The 21,048-nt window shown below is 30.3% G+C and overlaps 2 protein-coding genes across 5 annotated transcripts; both read left to right on the top strand.

The window, feature by feature from the left end:
* The first annotated feature begins 2,213 nt into the window (after positions 1-2,213).
* LOC130813994 (exopolygalacturonase clone GBGE184-like) lies at positions 2,214-13,542 on the top strand. 4 transcript variants are annotated; one of them, XM_057679959.1, is made up of 6 exons: positions 2,264-2,350; positions 2,528-3,624; positions 9,847-10,161; positions 11,235-11,536; positions 12,254-12,473; positions 13,109-13,536. In XM_057679959.1, the coding sequence occupies exons 3-6, from the start codon at positions 9,853-9,855 to the stop codon at positions 13,409-13,411; spliced, it is 1,134 nt and encodes a 377-aa protein (XP_057535942.1). In that variant the 5' UTR covers positions 2,264-2,350; positions 2,528-3,624; positions 9,847-9,852; the 3' UTR covers positions 13,412-13,536. The 4 variants fall into 4 exon arrangements, with proteins under 4 accessions (XP_057535940.1, XP_057535941.1, XP_057535942.1 ...); XM_057679957.1 differs by lacking the exon at positions 2,528-3,624 and having other exon boundaries at positions 2,214-2,350; positions 13,109-13,542; XM_057679958.1 differs by having other exon boundaries at positions 2,220-3,624.
* A 5,132-nt stretch (positions 13,543-18,674) lies between these two features.
* LOC130813993 (late embryogenis abundant protein 41-like) lies at positions 18,675-19,486 on the top strand. The gene is made up of 2 exons (XM_057679954.1): positions 18,675-18,949; positions 19,032-19,486. The coding sequence occupies exons 1-2, from the start codon at positions 18,876-18,878 to the stop codon at positions 19,246-19,248; spliced, it is 291 nt and encodes a 96-aa protein (XP_057535937.1). The 5' UTR covers positions 18,675-18,875; the 3' UTR covers positions 19,249-19,486.
* The last annotated feature ends 1,562 nt before the right edge of the window (positions 19,487-21,048 follow it).

Here is a 21,048-nt window from a genome sequence, read left to right as displayed (position 1 = left end):
TTCTAAATATACCAAATTTAGAATAAAACATTTAACTTTAAAAATTCTAAATAACTCTAAATCAAAAAACCCAAATTTCATTTGGGTTTTGTAAACTTATAGGATGATGGAAGTTTCCAAGCAAAGATGAGAGTAATAGTAAGTGAGAGAGAGATGGTGAGGGTGGATTTTTAAACAGATGATGGATGAAGGTGGATGTTTGATGCGGGTGTGATTTTAAAAGATGATGAATGAGGGTGGTTTTTGTAGGGGGTGATTTTATAAGATGATAAACGAGGGTAGGTTTTTAAAGGGGGTGTGATTTTAGCAAAGGATGGTGCAGATTCATCATAAAAGTACAATGGACGGTGCACATTGCCTTATTTTGGTTGTAATTGAAATCAGAATAAATAGAGAAATAAATATGGAGGGGTTATTAATTTTAGTTAGGAGTATGTAAAATTAAAAAATAGTTGATATAAAAATTAATGAGGTATTGAGTATGATAAAAATAGAGTTAAAGTAGACATTTATATGGTTATTAATTATTTTATTGCAAAAAGTAGAAATGTTGCAAATAATATAAAATTGTCAAAATTAAAAAATGTAAAAGTAATATAAAATGGATGAAGTATTATTTATTTATTGTGTAATAAATACTCCACCCACACTCAAATTGTATACATTTAAATCTTCTAAGATATTCTTTATAAATTATAGTTGAATTTTATTTATTTTTATATTTTAAAACTTTAAAACAGAAAAAATTAGAAGAAAATCTTATTTTGAACGCCACTCCATCTCCCTCCACCCCTTCCCACCTCCTCCTCGATTTCCACCACCTAAAAACCTTGAAACTAGGGTTGAACAGAGTTTGGTTTTAACCGTAAATCAAATTGGACCATATCGTAATTTAAGTGTCAACTGATCTTGGTCAAGACCGTCTCAAATTGAGACCAAGCGTGGGCCGGGCCAATTCGCGCGTGTATCACTCTCACATGCTTTCTCTCGTTTTTTTCTATTTTTTGGGCATTTTTCAATTTTAATCTTAAACGTATCAATTTTGACCTTAAAGAGTATCAATTTCAACTTAAAGTAAACTTTAAACATATCAATTAACATAAAAGAGTTCAAATTGACCTATTTGTGATCAATTTTGAAGTTAGACTGATCAATTTTTACCTAAATATGTTTCTGTTTTACAATTTGACAACGTAATTAATAAATTGGTATTATTTTATCATTCTAGGGATGAATTTTAAACCAACAAATGAACGGTGAATAACATTATCAATAATAGTGTTAAAACATTGTAGAATACAAGTACTTTTATTCAATGCAACATGATGGTTCTAATGGAACATAAGAGTACTTATACTCACATAAATTGACAATTGATGTTTTAAGATCTAACTTAATTTTGAACATATAAGCTTCAATTATCGTTTTCAAAATAAGTATTTCAAAGTCTATAAAAATATATTAATTGAATATGTTAATAGTTAAATTATGACATGTAATTTGACAATGATGTTTTATAATCGAACTCAATTTTGAATTTCTAATCTTCAATTATCGTTTTAAAAATAAGTATCCAAATTATATAGATATATTGTATAGCATTTATTCAAATTTAGCATGTTAATAGTTTTAACACTATTATTGATAGTTTTATTGACCATTCATTTGTTGTTTGAAATTTATCTATAAAATGATAGAATAATACTATTTTATATAACTTCATTCTAAAATTGTGAAACAAAACCATATTTTGGTAGAAATTGATTATTTATAGGTTCAAATTGAAATTTTTTACTTTAATTGATATGTTTAAGTATTACTTTACTTTGAGATTGATACCTTTAAGGTCAAAATTGATAAATGGCCAGAAAATGGAAAAGGAAAAACGTATGATATTGTTACACGCGCGAATTGGACTGGTCCACTCTTGGTCTCAATTTGAGACGGTCTCGGTCAAGTTTTGGTATTTAAGTATGTAGTCTGGTCTACAATCTAAGTGGTCTAGTCTGATTTTTTATTTTAAAAATACGATTTTTGATCCGGTCTGAGTTTTTTAAATTTTCTGATCAGATCGGACCAGACAATTGTGAAAAATTTCGATCCGGTGAAAATCGTAAACCGTACAACGGAAACCGCAATAATCTATGAGTAATTTTAGGCAGCCAAGGCACAATACTATTCTCAATTAAGCCGGCCTAAGTCGCTAACACTAAATTAGGTTAAATGGAAAACCTAAATTCTAATTCTAGAGTTTTAGTCTTTGCATGCTGCTGCTTCTTTCTGTGTTCTAAGTGAAATGGCGCCCCTCACTTCTCATCTCCCTCTCACTCAATCTATTCTTAAGCATACTGTGAGTAAATGAGTTTTTGCTTCTTTTTTTTTCCAGATTCTCAATATTTAGATATTATTTATTTGTTTGTATTGTTTATTTATGCGCCTCATTTTTTCCAGAATCTTATATTTTCATTGTTTATTGATTCTTCCTTTGTTTCTTTGTTCTACTATCATTTTTCATTCATCCACACAGACCTGAGACCATGCCAAGTCGCCAACAGTTCTACATTCCAAATCTCAAGTGTTTTTAGGAGTTTTTCGGCTTATATTTGATATATTTCGAAAATTGTTGGTTGATTTTTTAGGTTTTTTTTTTCCATTTGTTTGTATTTCGCATTTTTGTACGATTTTTTTTTGATTTATTTGTGTATTTCGAATTTTCTATTTACACTTACTATTTTTGATTTTTTTGAATTTTGTTGGTTGAGTGTTTTTTTTTTTTTTTTCATTTGTTTGTAGATGAATACATTATTTTTGATCTTTAATTAAAAAAATGCATTAAAAAGCAAAAAATCGTAGACTAGACCAAACCGTTGTAGAACGGTTTGATCCAATCCGGACTAGTGTCTTGATTGGTTTGGTCTAGTCTGAAAAATTTTCAGACTAAAATTTATAGTCCGGTTTGATTTTTCTATCAAACCAGACCGGACCGTGTGCAGTACTACTTGAACCTATCCCCCACTACGATCACGGTTGGGTGGGTGTTAAGTGGTCTAGGGCTTTAATGGGTTTGTGGGTAATTAGGGTGTATGCGTGATATTCAGTGGCGGACCCAGCTAGGGGCAAGGGGGGGCAGTGGCCCCCCCAATTTGAAAAAAAAAAATCATATTTAAAAAAAAAAAAAAATTATTTTTTGCGACCACTTAGCGACCACCTAGCGACCGAAATTCCCGTCGCTAATAACCTTTAAAAAAAAAATAAAAACGGCAGCCTTAGCCTACCAGCCTTCCTTCTCATTTCGAAACAAACCAAACCCTAAACGCATTCGACAGGCAGCCTTCCTCTTCCTCTTCCAAATCTGAAATCTCCACCGCCACTGCGCCACAGCCCACAAACGGCAGCCTTCCTCTTCCTCTTCGTCGCCAGTCGCCACAGCCACAGGCCCACGGCCTTCGACATTCGACACTACAGAGTCACAGACACTCAATTCCATACTTCCTCTTCGTCCGTTCGTCGCTCACAGTCACTGACTGTTCTTCCTCTTCGCTACTCGCTTCCTCTTCCTCTTCTCTTCAATTCCATACTTCGACAGAGGACAGACACGACAGACGACATTACACTTCGTCACTTGTGAGTTCTTTGCTTCCATTACTTATTTAATTGTTAATTTGTAATTGTGATTGTTAATTTGTTTAATTGTTTCATAGCTTCATTAGTTCATTGTTAATTTGTTTAATTGTTGATCTTTGATTCTTGATTCTTGATTCGTCACTCACTGTTGATCATTGTTTGTTTGATTCTTCATTAATTCCATCACTGTTTGTTTGTTAGCAATTAAATATTTAGTTAAATTGTTTGTTTAATTGAATAATTTGTTTGGTAATTTGGTTCATTGGTTGCAAGTTGTTACTTGAATAATTAGGAAATTGTTTGATTCTTGATAGTTTGAATAATTAGATTGAATAATTGAGTCTTATTTGGGGCTGAAATTTGCTGGAGTTTGGGATAACCAACTTGTAGTTGATGGTTAAGGCCCCAAGAGAAGTTGTGTACTCTATCAGGATCTTGTCCTTATTGAATTCTCCAAATTCTTAGTCCCAAACCATTTGTTTGGCTATAGTTTGTGGATGTGACAAAAGTTATTATCTTGTTGTTGCCTATCTACCGCAGTCCTTCTTTATGCAGTTGACGGGGATCAGTTAATGAATTAAAGAGTTTGTATGGGATCTCATCTGCTAACTGAACTTGTTCTCCTTCATTAAAAGCAGTGATTATACTACCTTGCTAAGTAGAGTAGATCATAGATGATTAGTAGACCTTCCCAACAGATCAGGGGACCGTAGGAGGTCTTTATTCGACTTTTAAATAAGCAGATTGCAAATTGACTGGGCCAGCGCCTACATATTTGTTATATCATTCCCTCGTTTTCTCCCGAAAACAAAAGTTCATATCTTCTTGCTCTACTCAGTACTCTCTTCTTCAATCCTCACTCTTTCCATGTTGAAGTGGGTTTTAACAATAGCTTCATTTGCTCTTCTCAGTACTCTCTTCTTCAATCCTCACTCTCTCCATGTTGAAGTGGGTTTTAACAATAGCTTCATTTAAGCTACTCGGACTCTTCATTTTGCATCAAATAACTATTTTAAATGTGTATGACACTTCAATTGGGCTACGTTGATGGAACAACTCTCTGGCCCCCCTGCTTCCTCACTCTCTGGCTATTTGCTTGTAATCTTCATGGGAATATATCCCAAACCAAGCAACACTCCACCTGCATAAACTCAACGTGCTCGTTCCTACAGACATCTAATCCACTCATTGAGACTTGAGAGTAACCTAGCAATGCTACTGCCTTGCATGCTGTAATTTGCTCGTCTGAACATTCTCATAATCAATTGTCCAAGCACAAGCATTTTACGACTACTACCTGCCTCGCTAACGCTTACTCTCCCAGGTCAAACTCTATTTTTCTTTAAAAAAAAAATTATTCGGACGACGATCAGATTATCCGAACGACGTGACGTTCGGATTTTGCCCCCCCAATTTGAAATTCCTGGGTCCGCCACTGGTGATATTTATTATGTTTTTATGTGATTTTTGTTACATTTTAATTCTTTTTCTTGGGTTTACGCCCTTTCAAAGAAAGCATGCGTTTGTTCATGTTTTTATAGGATTTCCCCCTTTTTTCGAACAAAGGCGTGATAAGGACGATGCTCGCTAATCCCCCGGAGGTTTTGAGAAAGAATGGATCAAAATCGAGGATAGGAAATAAGATCCAAGTCAACACTTGGAGAAAAGAGCGAAAAGGAGTCCAACCGAAACAAAGAAGCATCATTTAAGAAAAGAGTCCATTAAATACGCAAAAATTGGATTCATTAGCTTCGTATTGATTGTTCAAGCGTCGAATTTGGAGTTGTAACGACGAAGAAGTTATGATATTTCAAAAACAAAATGAGCGTCGAAGACTGCACGACTGATAGTTCCGCATGGAACGACTGCATGCGTGCAATAGCAGCAACCAAAAATGCAGCAAGTCAGTAACAAAATGTCGTCAAAGAGTTTTGAACCCGCGACCTCTATGTGTAGCAATAGTGCCTCTGACCAACTGAGATAACAGCTTCTATGTGTTAACTTTCAGCGCCCATTAATTTATTACTTAACTCTGCAGGCCCAATTTCGAAAATAGCATTCTTTAAAAACAGAAGAAAGCAAGCAGTAAAGGAGTAGGCAGTAACATCGTAGTCTTTGTTTCCTCTTTTTCCACTTTATCCTTTTATAAAACCTAATTTTCTTTTCTTAATTTTTCTTAGGTTTAATTTAATTTCTTCTATCAACATTTCATTTCTATGATTTATTTTGTTTAGATTTTGTTATTTTTATCTTTTATTGATATTTTATTCAAAGTTTCAAGCCATTTTCATGGAGTGTTGGTGATGGATTTTTATGGTTTTTGTTATTTGCTCTTCAATCTTCATTGTATTTTATGGGTAAATTCTAATCTTATTTTTTTTAGTATTTCATTGTCTATTTTGTGGGATCGACGAGAGTTGAACCTTGCAATCGCCCCTTCAACTACGAGAGTAGGGGAGGATTAACGGATAGTGGACTTTTGTTGTTCGATTTTCTTGTCTTTACTCGTGAGAGTGAGGAGGATGAGATTCTCGGAGGTGATCCCAAGCCCGATTCAGGATCGGAAAGAATCAAAACCTCTACTATAGGTTAGCCATCACAAGTGAGTTAACCCATCCCATTGTTTCTTTGTTTGTTATTTTCATAGTTCTAGTTGTAGTCTAGCTCATCACCAATCTTCCATACATGATTTCCCAACACCTAAAGAGGCTTTAGGTCTCACACTCATCTCCCTGTGGATGGACCCCGTACTTGCCACTATATTTGTGTAGTTATAGTTAAAGGTGTTTATAAATTTTGTTTGATTAGAGGCTATAGCGACGGCACTAAAAAGTCCTCTGTCAAAATGGTGCTGTTGTCGGGGAGCCAGATTTTTAAGACAAATTTGTTTAGCTTTGTACATGGGTATGAATGATAGGACTAGGGACCAAATTGAGACTATTTATGAATATGAGTTTCTTGGCCAACTAGTTGAGCAAGGTTGGAACATGTATTTATGGTTGGCTAAGGATACTTATAAGAATGAAATGTTGAACTCCCCTGGTATTGACATACCTATTGGTTATTCTTTTGACCTTGTTGGGAATGATGGAAATTCTACATGGGTTGTTTTTTGATTGATAAAAGGGAGGTTGCTAGTTCCTTAGCCCCTTCTTCTTCTAGCTTATGCCATTTATCAATTGGTTGGTCTAGTGATGATGAGGATGAGTCAATTTATGAAAATTAGGAATTTAAGGAATTTTGCTTGAAATTTGACCGAGACTTTGAATCAATCCTCTTCCTCACCCATCATTGAGACCTTGGTGGATGCTCCTAGTATTGATGACACTTTGATTGAGGATGTGATGGACTTCGTAGAGAGCCTTGAACCATGTAGTGAGAACTTAGAGGAATATTTAGGACCCCATGTGGCTTTGGCCTTAGATCTTGACTTAGCATCGCTTTCTTCTATTGATTGCTCTCCCCCATCCCTTTGTGATTCTTACATTGGTGAGTCATGTGATTTTGTGCATTATTTTCATGAGTCTTCTACTATGTGTATTTATGAGTCTTCTGTTCTTATGCATCTTGAACATGATTTGTCTATGCCATGTGATATTGCACCCTTTGCTTGTGAGACTCCTTATGAGGTGTCTTGTATGCCTCACACTTGAGTCTCCTGTCTTTGTGCATTATAATCCATTGTATGAGCCTAATAACTTAGAGATTAGCGCTTATATTGTTGATGAGGCTCAAATACATGCTCCTTGTGCGTCATCTGTTGAGTCTCCTACTATGTCACTTGGTCACTTTGATATGCCTCTCACCACCCCCACTCACGCTCATGTTGATGCTTGTGAATTGTGATACCTTGGCCCCGGTTGATGATATCATGACTTATGTTGACCTATGTCATGACATACCAATCGATTTTCTTTCTTTCCCTTTTGCTTGCTTTTTATTCGGATTTTCATCTCATAATGATAAGTTGACTGTTCATGCTTTGTACATTCTTATCTATTTTCTCTTCTTACATCATTTTATCTGCTGCATTCTAATTTTTGGTTTTGCTGGGAGTGAGTTTGACAAACTCTTGAGAAGTTTGACTTGCTATTTATTGAAAAAGTTCTAGTTAATGACCTTAAAGAAGCACTTTTTGGGAGGTAACCCAACCAAAATTTTTTTCTTCTAGTTTTCGTGTTTTTTGAGTTATGTTTTGTGTTTTTGGATGTTTGGAAGGCTTGGTTTCTTGGATTGATATGTAATTGGTTTTATGGACGGGGCAGGGTTTGAGGGTGGTTGTGAGAATAAGGGCGGGAGAAGCTGTCGATTGGCTATGGCTCTCAACGATCGTGGAGGTGGAGTTAGTTGCTAGTGTCCAAGGGGATGAATGTAGCGGTTGTGGAATAGGTGGTGTGGGGAAGGGGTAGGTGGTGGGAGAGTGTTGGTCTAATTTTTTATAATTTTAGCTTTTAAAATTGCATTAACAAACTAAAACGTGACAAAAAGAAATAGGCTACAGCAAAGAAAAAAAATAAATACATTAAACTTCTTTAAAAGAGAATATATGGCAAAGATGAAATTTTTTAAAAATAAATAAAGCGAGATTTTGAAAGAAAACCATAAAATCTTAAAAATAAATTTTTCTTAATTTCATTGAGCTATTTAATCCAATTTATTTAGAATTAATATACGATAATACCATCTTAAATGAGAATTTGTGAAAAAATTATCTTATTTAATTTCCAATGAACAAATTTTAAATTATTTATTTATGATGATTTTCAATCATTCATACATATTAATGTTATATGTTTGATATATAAATTTTTCTTAATAATGGATAAAACAAGGCCCTTTAATTTCTCTCAATTAATGGATGAGAGTAAATCTCTTAATTAAAAAATAATAACTATGCTAAAGTATAGAATGTAGACAAAAATAGAGAAAATGTAAATATTTCATATTATATATATATATGCAACATTAAATGTTTATTTTCATTAGTTTTCTTTATTTAATAATTTAGTTGCAAGGTCACAATATAAAATGGCTATAACTAGAGGGATTGGATTTACAATCATCCTAGTTTTAGCCTTTTCATACATTCATTTTGAGGTTGAAGGTCATCGTGGCCTTGCAACTCCCACTAATGGTAATGTAAGTTTTGATGTTACTCAATTTGGTGCAAAAGGAAATGGCAAACCACATAATGATGCTAATGGTGAATCCCTCAATGGATTAGTGAGTTCATTAATCATTAGAAAGCATTAAATAGCTCATTAATTTTTGCCTTTAATTAATTCATTAATTTTTTTTTATATATTGACCTTTTTCTCCTTTGCCAAATTATGTTTTATTTCTTATACTAGATCTCGAAAGTTTCTTATATGACATCAACATGTTACTAATCATGTATACATTTAATGCGTTTATAATTGAATAGATCAGTTGATATATATCTCAAATTAAATTGAACGAAATCAAAATTTGAAAATTGTTTTTACATTATGGTTAGACTTACAAAATTTTTGAAATTGTAGACTATGATTTGATTTGTTTTTTGAAAACTTAAGGTTAAATTGAACTATGATACTAATATGATGTTTTTGAAAATTACATAAATAGTTTTATTTTGTAATCATTTTTTATCGTGACATAAGGACTTTTTTTCAATAATTTTTTTATTTATATTCCTAAAAACGGGGGAGAGAAAATTAATTAATTTTATAGCTAGTGAGAATTAAACCTTTGTCATTCCTTAACCATCTACTAGACTAACCCATAGGAAAAGTCCTCAACCGATTACTAGCCTAATCCATCATTCTAAGATTCTCCCTATTGTGTGTGACTTATTTTTGTATATAACTAATTATTACATGCAAAGCTAAGAAGAAAAAATTAATGACATACAATAAAATTGTCAAATGAAACAACTTAATTAAAAGTTTAAACTTATATTTAAGACCTAAGATATGTTATATACTCTAACACGCCTCCTCACACGAGAGCTCTTTGGGTTAGAAATATAGATGACCCATGTCTTCTTCATATCTGGCGTCGATATTAATGTGAGATGATTGAGATTCGAACTCATGACCTATTATCACATTAGCTCTGATACTATGTTATGGAACCAAATCAACCAAAAATTTAAGCTGATGGTTGAAGCCCTAAAATATGTTATATACTCTAACAATAATCAATATGTTGATTGAAGTGCATGGTTTGTGTATGGAACAGGCTATCATGAAAGCATGGCAGAAGGCATGCCATTGTAGCCAAGGTCCATCAAAGGTAGTCATCCCTGAAGGCATATATATGGTGGCTCAAGTAATATTTGCAGGTCCATGTAAATATGAAGTAATTGTTGAGCTTCAAGGAACAATGGTGGCAGATAAGGATGTTAGCCAATTCCCAAACCATGAATTTGTTGTGTTTCAAGATGTGGATGCTGCTACTTTCACTGGACCAGGAACCATTGATGTCTCTAACCAAGCCTCTAAGTACAACACACTTGACCAAAATAAGGACGTTGACTTCTTTAATCTAATGGCTGTAAGTCAACCTTACCCTTACTTTCTATTAAAGAAAATTTTTAGAGTCAAATCTAGCAATTCTGTGGGTGGCCCACCAATATATTGGGTTTTTTGGAAATCTTTGACTAGAATTGTCTCACATTATTTAATATGAGCCGGTTTAATTTTAATTTATTAAAAAATAAAAAAAGTCAATTTAGTATTTTTTTTTCTCTTGAAATGACGATAATTTTTTTGTCAAAGTTAAGCTTAAATCAGTGAAATTTTTTTAAATATAATATTTTGGACAGCTTATATGGATCCATCTTATTATAAGACGATCTCATACAAAACTTACAGTATAAATTAAATTTGAGCTGCATATTGAATTATTGATATACTCCATGAACTATTGTTATAGTGATTTGTTTTGCATCTAGATTGGTGGAAGATCTAAAATTTTAACTATTAGATTCTTGAAATTGATGTTTGATTATTAGATTAATTTAAAACAAAAAAAGAACCATGACATTCTTTTATTTGAGCAATTTAATATTTTTTTTATAATTTTCTTATGTCATATTTGCGAACGATAATTTTATTTGGAAATTTAAAATAGGCTTAAATTTATTGTTTAGGAAATTAAAAATTTTCAAATTTAAATTTGGTTCAAATTCCAACATTGTTTTTAAAGTAGTTAAAGTTAAGAATTTGAGAATGTATGACTACCTAAATCTTATTTTTCTCAAATTTTTCATTTATAATTTCATAATTGAAATTCATAATTTGAAATGAAATACTTATTCCCAATATTACATTAAAGAAATTTGGTAAGTTTTAATGGATTGATATATATAAGTTATTGTTAAAACTTGTATCTAGAATCATTAGTATTAAGAATAAAACCCGATCATCTTACATCTGCATACCGTAAAAACCTTACTATTTCCATTTATTTCTATTACTCGTCATCGAAGGTCCATATACATTATTCTTTTTAATTAAGCCACTAAAATCTCAAAAACGAGCATTTAGAGAATTTAAATATGACTAATACTAATAAATAACTTTATTAATTTTCTAATTTTAATTTTGTTTATTTTCATTGCACAGTCTATCAAAATATTAAAGTCGAAAAATGTGTTGGTGGAGAGAATCACATCTGTAAATCCTTCAGCATACCATGTATTAATTGTGGAGAGCGAAAATGTGAAGGTCCAGAATATGAAATTGAATGAAAAATCAATGAAAAATAAGAAAAGTAAGACTAATAATGGAATATATATTGGTGCATCAAATAATATAAGTGTGAGCAGTAGCATTATCAATACTGGTGGTGACTGTGTTACTGTTGCCCCTGGCTCACTTCATATTTCTATCTCTGCACTCACTTGCCAATCTGGTCAAGGAATTAGGTTTGTTTTATCTTTTTTACTTTCTATATTGATTTTATTGAAAAACTATTTTCTCAAGTTTTATATAAAATAAATATAAAGTTGTGAAAAGTACTTTTTTTTATTAATTTATTGTTTAAAATTATGAGCTCGTTTCATTGATAATTTAAGACTCTTCTTGAGTCGAGGAACTATTTGACCGTATTCTCCTCTATGGGTATCAGCTGTCGTATTTTTTCCTTCCTCGGACCTTGATCATAGTTTTCTATGAGCGGGGTATGATGATGATGATGTTTCGTTGATAATTTAAAGGAGAGTTTTTGAGTCGTTAGAAGTTAATTTTTTTGTCAAATTCTCACGAAATGTTTTTCTTTTTTACTTCCTCTGTACTTTTAATTGTTTCTGTTTATTATTTTTGACTGTTTTATTTGTAATTCCCCTAAAAAAAATTCTATTTATATCATAAAATTCGGACATAACTAACCTTACTTATCCTTATTTTAATATTTTATTAATATTATTTATGAGATTCACATATTTCTCATTAACTTTATTAAATATTTTTTAAAAAATTATAATCTCTATATTTTTTCAACTAATTTTATTTGAATATTTTCAATTGAAAAATTAAAAAAGACGAGTTTTTCACAACTTTACAAAATAGAAGAATGTTTTAATTAATTCACATTTTTGATATTATTTACTAAGATAAGCTGTTTTTTTTTATTTTAAAATCAGTATTGGATCAAAAGCATACATAGATACGTCATTAGATGTGAAGGGGGTAATAGTGAAGGATTGCAGTTTCAAGGAAACCACATTTGGTGTTAGGATTATTCCTCGTTTGGAAGCCAAAACAAGCCTTATATCTGACATCAAATTTGAGGGTTTGAAAATGGAGCAAGTTCAAGTCCCTATTGTCATTAACCAACTACAACCCCTCCTTAATCCATTAGAGGTACATTACTTTTTGCAATATTAATTACTATTTTTGACGCTGTTCACTTATTACACTTGACGATTCATCTCAATGCAAAGATTATTAATATATACTTTTTATAATATTTCATTATGTATAATAAAATATATTAAACATTAAATAAGTGCATTGGATAGCTTAAAAAAATCTATAGTGCATTTTTAGTGGAATGGGGGGGTATAAATCATTATTTTATTAATTTATTAATCATTAACTAGAAACAGGTACGATGCCACAAGAGACTGGTAGGGGCAGACTCCTACAGCCCATTTTCTCCGTTTATTTTTTGAGTTTGGATGAATCTAAGACACTACTTACTAGCTAGTATAGGGTGGACCGACTATTTACCTCTACATGTATGTTGAACTAACTGGGGTACTTTTCTTGGTGTTATATGGTACACAATTCAAATATTGATTTGGATTGTAATCAAATGACCTGGGTCATGACCTAAGCAGTAACTTTTTAATAATAATTTTGCTTCATATATTTCTGTCTTTTTAACTTTTATCATTTGACTTGGCCTCTAATGACAACGATGGTTTTGATAATTGCTTGAAACATTTTTGTACATAAAATTGTTAATACTTTGTGTTTGTTTTGTTATATGGAAGACAATACAAGCAAAGATAGTTGGTGTTGAATATAAGAACATACAAGGTACTACAACTGGAAAGAATCCACTCTCGTTTTCATGCAACAGTGAAACTCCTTGTGAAGGTATTGAAGTGGTCAATGTTGATCTAAGCTTCATTGACAAATTACCCTTAAATGCAAATCATGGTATTAATCTTAACAGTTTGATTGGCCCAACATTAATACCAGGAGATGCATTGAAACTTTTGGTTAAATGTTTAAATGCAAATGTATTATTTAGAGGTGAGAATAATGGATTAGGTTGTAATCTACTTCAATAACTCGTATATTATATAGTATATGTATGTATTTGGGAAGAAATTATATATTGTATATGGGTTTTATTAAGGAAACTAAATTAGTAAAAGTGTATTATATGCTTCAATAAAATTAATAAATTATCACCTTGCACTTTTATTGTTACATCTTTTCTACTATTCTCCCAACATAACACGCAATGTGTAAATTTAGTTAAGAGGAAAATTGAATTTGAAAATGAGACAAAAATAAATAGATGATAAAAATGAGTAGTTAAGATAAAAAGAGAATATAAATTTATGGATGAGATTAAATAGAGTAGAATGAAACCATTGGAAAATAAAAGTGTGCAAAATTAATGAAACAAATTAAAATAAAAGTGGTACAAAATGAGAAGGAAAAAGGAGTATTTGGCAATCAGTTGTTGGCTATTTTAATTTGCTTGTTTGACCAGATGTAATATTGGCTGTTTTTGTTGGCTTTTAAGCTAGCTGAAAAAACCAGTTATTTATGGAGATATTTAATAAATTTAAGTATTAATTACCCCATCAAAGTTTTTATATTAGGATTCGTTTGTATTGATTGTAAATATTTAAGTGAGTAAAAAAGTCAAAACTAATAAAATAAAGTTTAGTATAAGTGCAAATAAAGATGATGAAAAAGGAGGATGTTATCCCTAATTTGGAGAAAAGTTTTCCCGACCCTTTCCTAGTGTAAAATTATACTCCGACCCTTTTCTAAGGTAAATTTATACTCTAAGATAAGGAAATTATATGTTAATTTATCCATTTTTCTTTGTTTTCTAACTAAATTCTCTACCTCTCTTACAATTAAATTTCTTTAATCTTCTTATTAACTAATTTTATTTTTTTTAACTTTTATTTATCATTTAAATATTTATCTCAACGCAAGCATGATCTTATTAATAAAAAAAGCGAAAGGATAACATAAGAAATGACTATGATGGGCGTTAGGAGTACCTCTAGATTCCAAAAGAAGATCAGATACAGAGAACCTACGCCGCTTCTGGTTGGCTTATAGTTAGGTGACACGTTGCAACCTCGCAGTCTCAGTGTTTACTTTTCTTTGAACAATTTCCGTCAATGACTCATTCTCAGCCTTTTGTTAATTATCATTAAGAAAACAAAATAAATAATACTCCCTCCTATTCATAGAAAATAAAATACTCCCTCCTATTCACTTTAGGTGTTTCATTTATTTTTGAGACAATACTCATTTATCACTCTTAAATTGTATTTTATTATTAATTTATAAGTTAAAACATAGTCATATGGAATCTTGTTTGATTCGTTTTGATGTAAAGATTATTAATATCAACTTTTTATAATTTTTAATTATACATAACTCGATATATTAAGGATTGATTAAGTGCATTGGATAGAGTGCATAAAGTAAATGAGACACTTAAGATGAATAGGAAAGAGTATTATTTTATTGAACAAATTCACTGAAAATGTTCTATTTTTATTTTTGTCCTTTTTTTTTGCCCTTTCACCCTTACTACAATCACACAATAACACATAAATATTAATACCATTTATGAAAAAAGAGAGTTTTCCACCCACTTTTAAGTGTTTCCCACCCCTTCTTAGTTTTGTTGCAAAACCCTAATGTCCAATTCTCTATGAATAGAAGAAAGTAATAAAGTTAACAAAATAAAAAGATAAATTAAATTAAAAATAAAAAATTCCCTAATTCTATTAAATTTTTTCAGGTAAGAATCCTTCGTACACATTACAAATCATTATTATTTACTTAAACTGTCTTTATTTCTGCCTTCTGCTCTTCTTTGCTCCCATTCATGATTCACTTCTACACACACTACTTTTCATCCATTTTGTTTTATCTGCTATAACAGTTTTGTGCAAAAATTTAAAATTGATATAGTATTTGTGTTAAAAAGAGCACTATAACTTTAAAATAGATGTAAATATTAATAAGGTATGAGGTAATTAAAAAGGCAAAGACAAAATAGAATTCATATAATTATTTTTTGCCAAATATAATAATATAGTAAATAATTCATATAGTTATTTTTTGCCAAATATAATAATATAGGTAATGAAATTGTACTAAATGTTATTTTCTATTTTAAAGAACTAGTCTTTTATTTTGTTGTTCCATTAAAGTTTACTGTATATTTATTTTTGATCATTAATCACACTTTATTTATTTATTTTTATCTTCAAATTTAACTTATCTTTTTATTCTTAAAATATTCTTATTTTTTACTAAATTAAAAATATAGATATTGATTGTGATATTTGCTTCTTGGCACAATGAACGTGGCATCATGTTGTTTCACGAAATGTAAGTGGAATCAAGTGGAGTACTTATAATCTCTAAGAATAGTGCAAGCTTTACAATATTTTATGAAAGCTCTTTCCACTTAATTTGTATTTTGGATAATGACTTGAATGATAATGGAGTTTATTAACATAAATTTAGTATAGTTGAATAAGTTTCACAAGGAAGATAAGTAGAAGACTTAAAAAATATTCAAAATGTAAAAGTTTTAAGAAAAAATTTGATGCGCGTTTATTTTTTTGATCATATGTTTTGAGATCAATTCAAGGCTTAACTTTTATTGTTGTGAAGACACCTGAGATTCACTTTAAGTCGAGTAGGCTTTGATAGCCAACTCAAGGTCGTCGACTTTGCGTTTGATGCTGGTTTGCAAGATCTAGCCGGCGAGCATCATTTTGAAAAATAATTTTATTTATTTTATTATTTCTAATTATTTCCTAGGTTTTTTTTTTTGTTAAAGGACAATTATTTCTTATGCTAAAATTAGGTTAAATTAGTTTTTTTTTTTCCTAACTTGGCCTTTCCTATACAAAGAGATAAAAAGGAGATGTATGTATTAGTTTAGACTTTAGAGGTAGCTCATTATTCTAACCATATTTTCTAAAATGTTTTTTTTTAAATATTAAAAATAAGCTTAATCAAAGAAATAACCCGAAATGAGCTTAAATTTTTTATGTGTAAAAAATAGCAAAATAAAATCGGATATCCAATATCCGATCTTGAAAACTAGATATCCAATTTAATTGAGATCGGAATTGGATCATGATTGTCACTATCCAAAAAATCGAAATCTAGATTTTTAAATCTGAATCGATCTGGTATACAATTTTGAACATCCCTACCTGCAAGTATACCTAATTGCGTCAATAAATAAAAGTTTACATCATATGTCATTCATTTGAAATATATTAATTCCTATCTTATATCACTAATCCACTACATCAAACAAAGATTATTAACACAAGTAATTGAACCTAATAATTTATTAGGTTAATAATTATTTGGATAAGTGAACATTATATTGTACTCTACTAAACTAGTTTCAATTATTCATATTGATAAAAGATTCCCAGACATAACTTACTTAAAAAATTAATTAAGAAGTAAATAATGTTTGAAAGCAATAATGCAAGACAATCACATAGAAATTTAATGCGAATAAAGATGTCACACAGTATTCTGATAGGAACACGAACCAAAATCCAACTAAATAAGCAGAGAGAGTGCACCAGTTTTACGAAAGGGTGGCACCATATATCTGCCACTCATTTTGCTTTATTTAAGAGAAAATTTTCTTATATTGTAATTTAAGATAATACAAATTTATTATTTACTTGGTTATAATTTACAAATTCAATCAAAATTCTTGTATAGTAATTTGAGATAATACAAATTTAGCGTTAAAAAATGATTTTAGTTGACAAATGATTGCAAGTTTGTGTGCGGATAAATTCACATAAAAAGATGATTGACTACACATAAACTTAATAACCTTTTTTCCTTTAGAAACTTGACCTTGATATTATGATAAATCATTATGGGCTCGTGTTAATAAGTTCATGATCACCTCAATAACAGTCTGTTGTGGACAAGTCTATATAAAAAAGAGTTGATAATGTAAAAACTTAATTGTTTTTTTAAAAAAACATAAAGTAGTCAACCAAACTTACATTTTAGTCGACATTTTACTAAAACACTGATATAAAATACATGTAGGTATTTCATTAACACTTTATTCCTATAAAAATGCAATTATAAAAGTAATGTGTAGTAATGTTACAAAATTCTCTTAACAAGTTGAAGTCATCTTATAAATCAATATAAACATCACGAACGTCTAAATCACTTTACCATCTTGATTCTTGGCCATGAACATTCGGCGATAAGCTTTAATATTGAAACTGGAGACCATTAATAGAGATCGTGGCATACACTCTTAAACAAATCATATAGTTACTCCGTTCCATTATACTTGCTACATTTGACTTTTTACGCAATCAAATGTGTTAATTTGTTCATTTTTTTATGTTGACTTATGCCCTTCTAAAAATTATAAAAAGTTAATATTATGAAAGTATACGATTAGACAATTCGAACAAGATCCCACTTAACTATATTTTTACTTACATATTAACTACAATACAACAAGTATTTCAGAACGGAGGAAGTACTCTTTAAATAACTCTATTAATAAATCAAATCATATAATATGTCTGTATTTTTCATTTAACATCATTTTTTTTAACTTTGTATTGTTCCTCTTATTTTACTTAATTTTATTTTTAGACAATAAATTATAGATACTTATTATAAATTCTTAAAAAGTAAAAACGGCCTCGTCCCTATACACTCCCTAGAAGCCGAAGAACCCTTAAAGAACCAACCAAACAAACTCGCTGGGCCCTGCGAGGCAGGCCGCCACATTTTGACGCGGTCCTTTCTTAACCCTAGTGGCCTAGTGGCACTTCTTTTCAACTATTTACTTTTTAACAAGTCTTTGTATGACAATAATCATCCTCTTTATATAATTAGTCTATTTTTAAATTGGTTGATAAGAATATAATTTATCTGCTATTATTTTTCATTAAATTTTAATGTGTGCAAAATATTAGGTTAATTCTCTAATTTTAATTTATATTAAAATAATAAATAAATAAGATTGTTAAAAGTAATTACTTTAAAACGATAAATAATCACTTTAAAATCATAAATCAATATCAAATCAGCCCATACTCAAAACTCGAGAATTTGTGATTTTTTAATACCTTAGATGAAAAAGGCTAAATAAGATTTAATGTTAAGATGTTGCGATGAAAAGGACATATTTTCTTAAACTAATTATACTTGCTTCCTTTCTCCTACTTTTTTATTTATTTAATTTAATTTTAATAAAATATTCCTATGCCACAAAAAATATTTTTTGGGTCCTCAGTTTTCTATATATACCCTCATTGAGCCTCCATTTACACAGGAAAAAAAAAGCATTTACATCCTCATAGCCTCTCAATATACAGCAGTTTTGACAGGCGGCTGAAATCATCTCCTTTTCCGCCGTCGTCGAAGGTTTTCTTCTCCTTCTACTGCCTTCAACGACGGCGTTTTTACCTTTCTTTACTTTTTTCCTTCAATAAACCCTAACAAAAGCACAAATCTACACCAATGGCTCGCTCTCTTTCTAACGCTTATGTTTTCTTCTTCGTCCTCACTGATACCCTTTCTATGGCTTCCCAGAGGTAACCTTCTAAAATTCGTCGTTTTAATGAAATACTCTGTCTATGTTTTTTTTTTAATTAATTAAATTAATTTTATAAATAGGCGAGGATTCGCTGCGGCGTCACAAGGGGTAGCAGGATTAGCAAGAGGAAGTGGGAAAATCGGAAAATCAACCCAAGAAGAAATCGGACGGTCAGCAGAGAACTCGTGGATTCCAGATCCTGTCACTGGTTACTACCGCCCAGCTAATCGTGCGGCTGAGATTGATGTTGCTGAACTCCGTGAGATGCTTCTCAAGCGGAAGATTAGATCTCAGTAGATTTTTGTAAATTTTGCTTTATTAAACAAAAAAAGTTATTAATCCTCTAAAAAATTGAAAAAATAAGATGATCAATGATACCGGTTACGGTTTCATGATGACCGTCGGTGAGATTATTGGGTTGAGTGCAAAAGAAAAAGGAAGAAATTGCTTGTGTTATTGTAACTCATAGGTGCTTATCTTATGGGATGTTTTTGAATTTTATAGTTATGAGAAAAACTTTGCTTTATGATTACAACTTGGAAACTTAAATTTTTAAAAAAATTGTTCAAAATAATCAGAATGTTTTAATGATTCGTTGCAAATAATTTACTTTTTTATTATTAATTATCTAATGGAATAATATTTGATAAATATTTACTCTTATCATATCAACATGTTCTGAATTATTATAGTATGGAGTATAAACAAGATTGCATTAAAAATGTATATTTAGAATTTATTAAAGGATATTTTATGATTCGATCGATAATTAGATATTATTATAATCCCATCTCTCTCGTTATCGTATGTTATTATAATCCCATCTCTCTTGTTATCGTATTTCTGTTTTGTTATCACAATTACAAACGTTACTCTTACACCATGCATTAGATCCCCACCCCATGAACAAGCACAAATTATTATTCACGACAAATAATTACAAGGTTGAATTATTTTATGTTATGTTTAAAAATGATGATTTCATTTTGAAATTTAAAATTTGTTCAAATTTATCATTTGGTAAATTAAAAACTTTTTAAATTTGAATTTGGATTAAATTTCACCATTGATTTTAAAATAGTTGAACTTTTCAAACAGTACATTAGTTATTTGTCCATAAATAGAATTTATGGTGTCCGTAATTTGTTGCAGTTTTTGAGCTATTTATTGTTGTTGACTACAATAGTACAAACTCCAATGAAAAAACGTTATCTTTTTGAGTTTCGCTTCATAAGCAAAGAGGAATAGAGTTGAAGACTCATGATGCAAAATGTAACTATGTGAGCATGACCTTTTATAGTGTTTTGTTAATGCTAATTGCTAAGGTAGGCTACAAAACTCAAGAGTATAAAAGTGAACTAAATTGAAATAAAGATTCTTAGAGCATCCTGAGTTCATATGATCAAATTATGGTAAAATTTTTATTAATAATGACCAAAAATTAGGAGAGTCATGAAAAAAGTTGGGCAATTAGATCAAAATATGACCTCTCCAAGCAAGCGCCAAGCGGTCATCTCTTCTTTTTCCAAACCATGTGCCATATGTCGCCATACAATTGGGGGGTGTAGAAAAATAAATTTTTTTCTTAATAGCTTTTTTCTGATCAAAAATAAATTTTAAAAAATTTTAAAAAATTATATCAATGGTTTTATTTTTTCGAGATCTATAAAATGAGATCAATTTTGATATTTTTTGAAATATTTTCAAAAACCATAATTTTTTTTGCTAATTTCTTACCTCTTTCTGTTGATATAAAATCTCACAAAAATCCTTTAAATACTAAAAAAAAGATTCAAATAATATAAATTTTTTAAAACAAATGAATTTAATTTTTGTAAAAATAAATTTATCTTGTTCATGAAGATATAATTATTAAGAAAATAAATAAAAAAGATAGATAAAATAAGGTTGAGAAAGTATGGTGAGGTAGATAAAAATGACATTTTAACAAAGGTCATTGTTAATTAGATTAGGTTAAAAGATAAACTTTTAGGAGAGAGAAAAATTATAAAATAGTAAGATGACTTTTTTTTTAGGTTATGAGTAATGATGCTCTTACACTATCTTATAATTCTTTTGTTTGATTTATTTTTTGTT

This window comes from Amaranthus tricolor, chromosome 5, assembly GCF_026212465.1.
Source record: "Amaranthus tricolor cultivar Red isolate AtriRed21 chromosome 5, ASM2621246v1, whole genome shotgun sequence".
Classification (NCBI taxonomy): Eukaryota; Viridiplantae; Streptophyta; class Magnoliopsida; order Caryophyllales; family Amaranthaceae; genus Amaranthus; species Amaranthus tricolor.
Note: the sequence above shows the minus strand (reverse complement) of the source record. Positions and strands in the feature narration are given on the sequence as shown.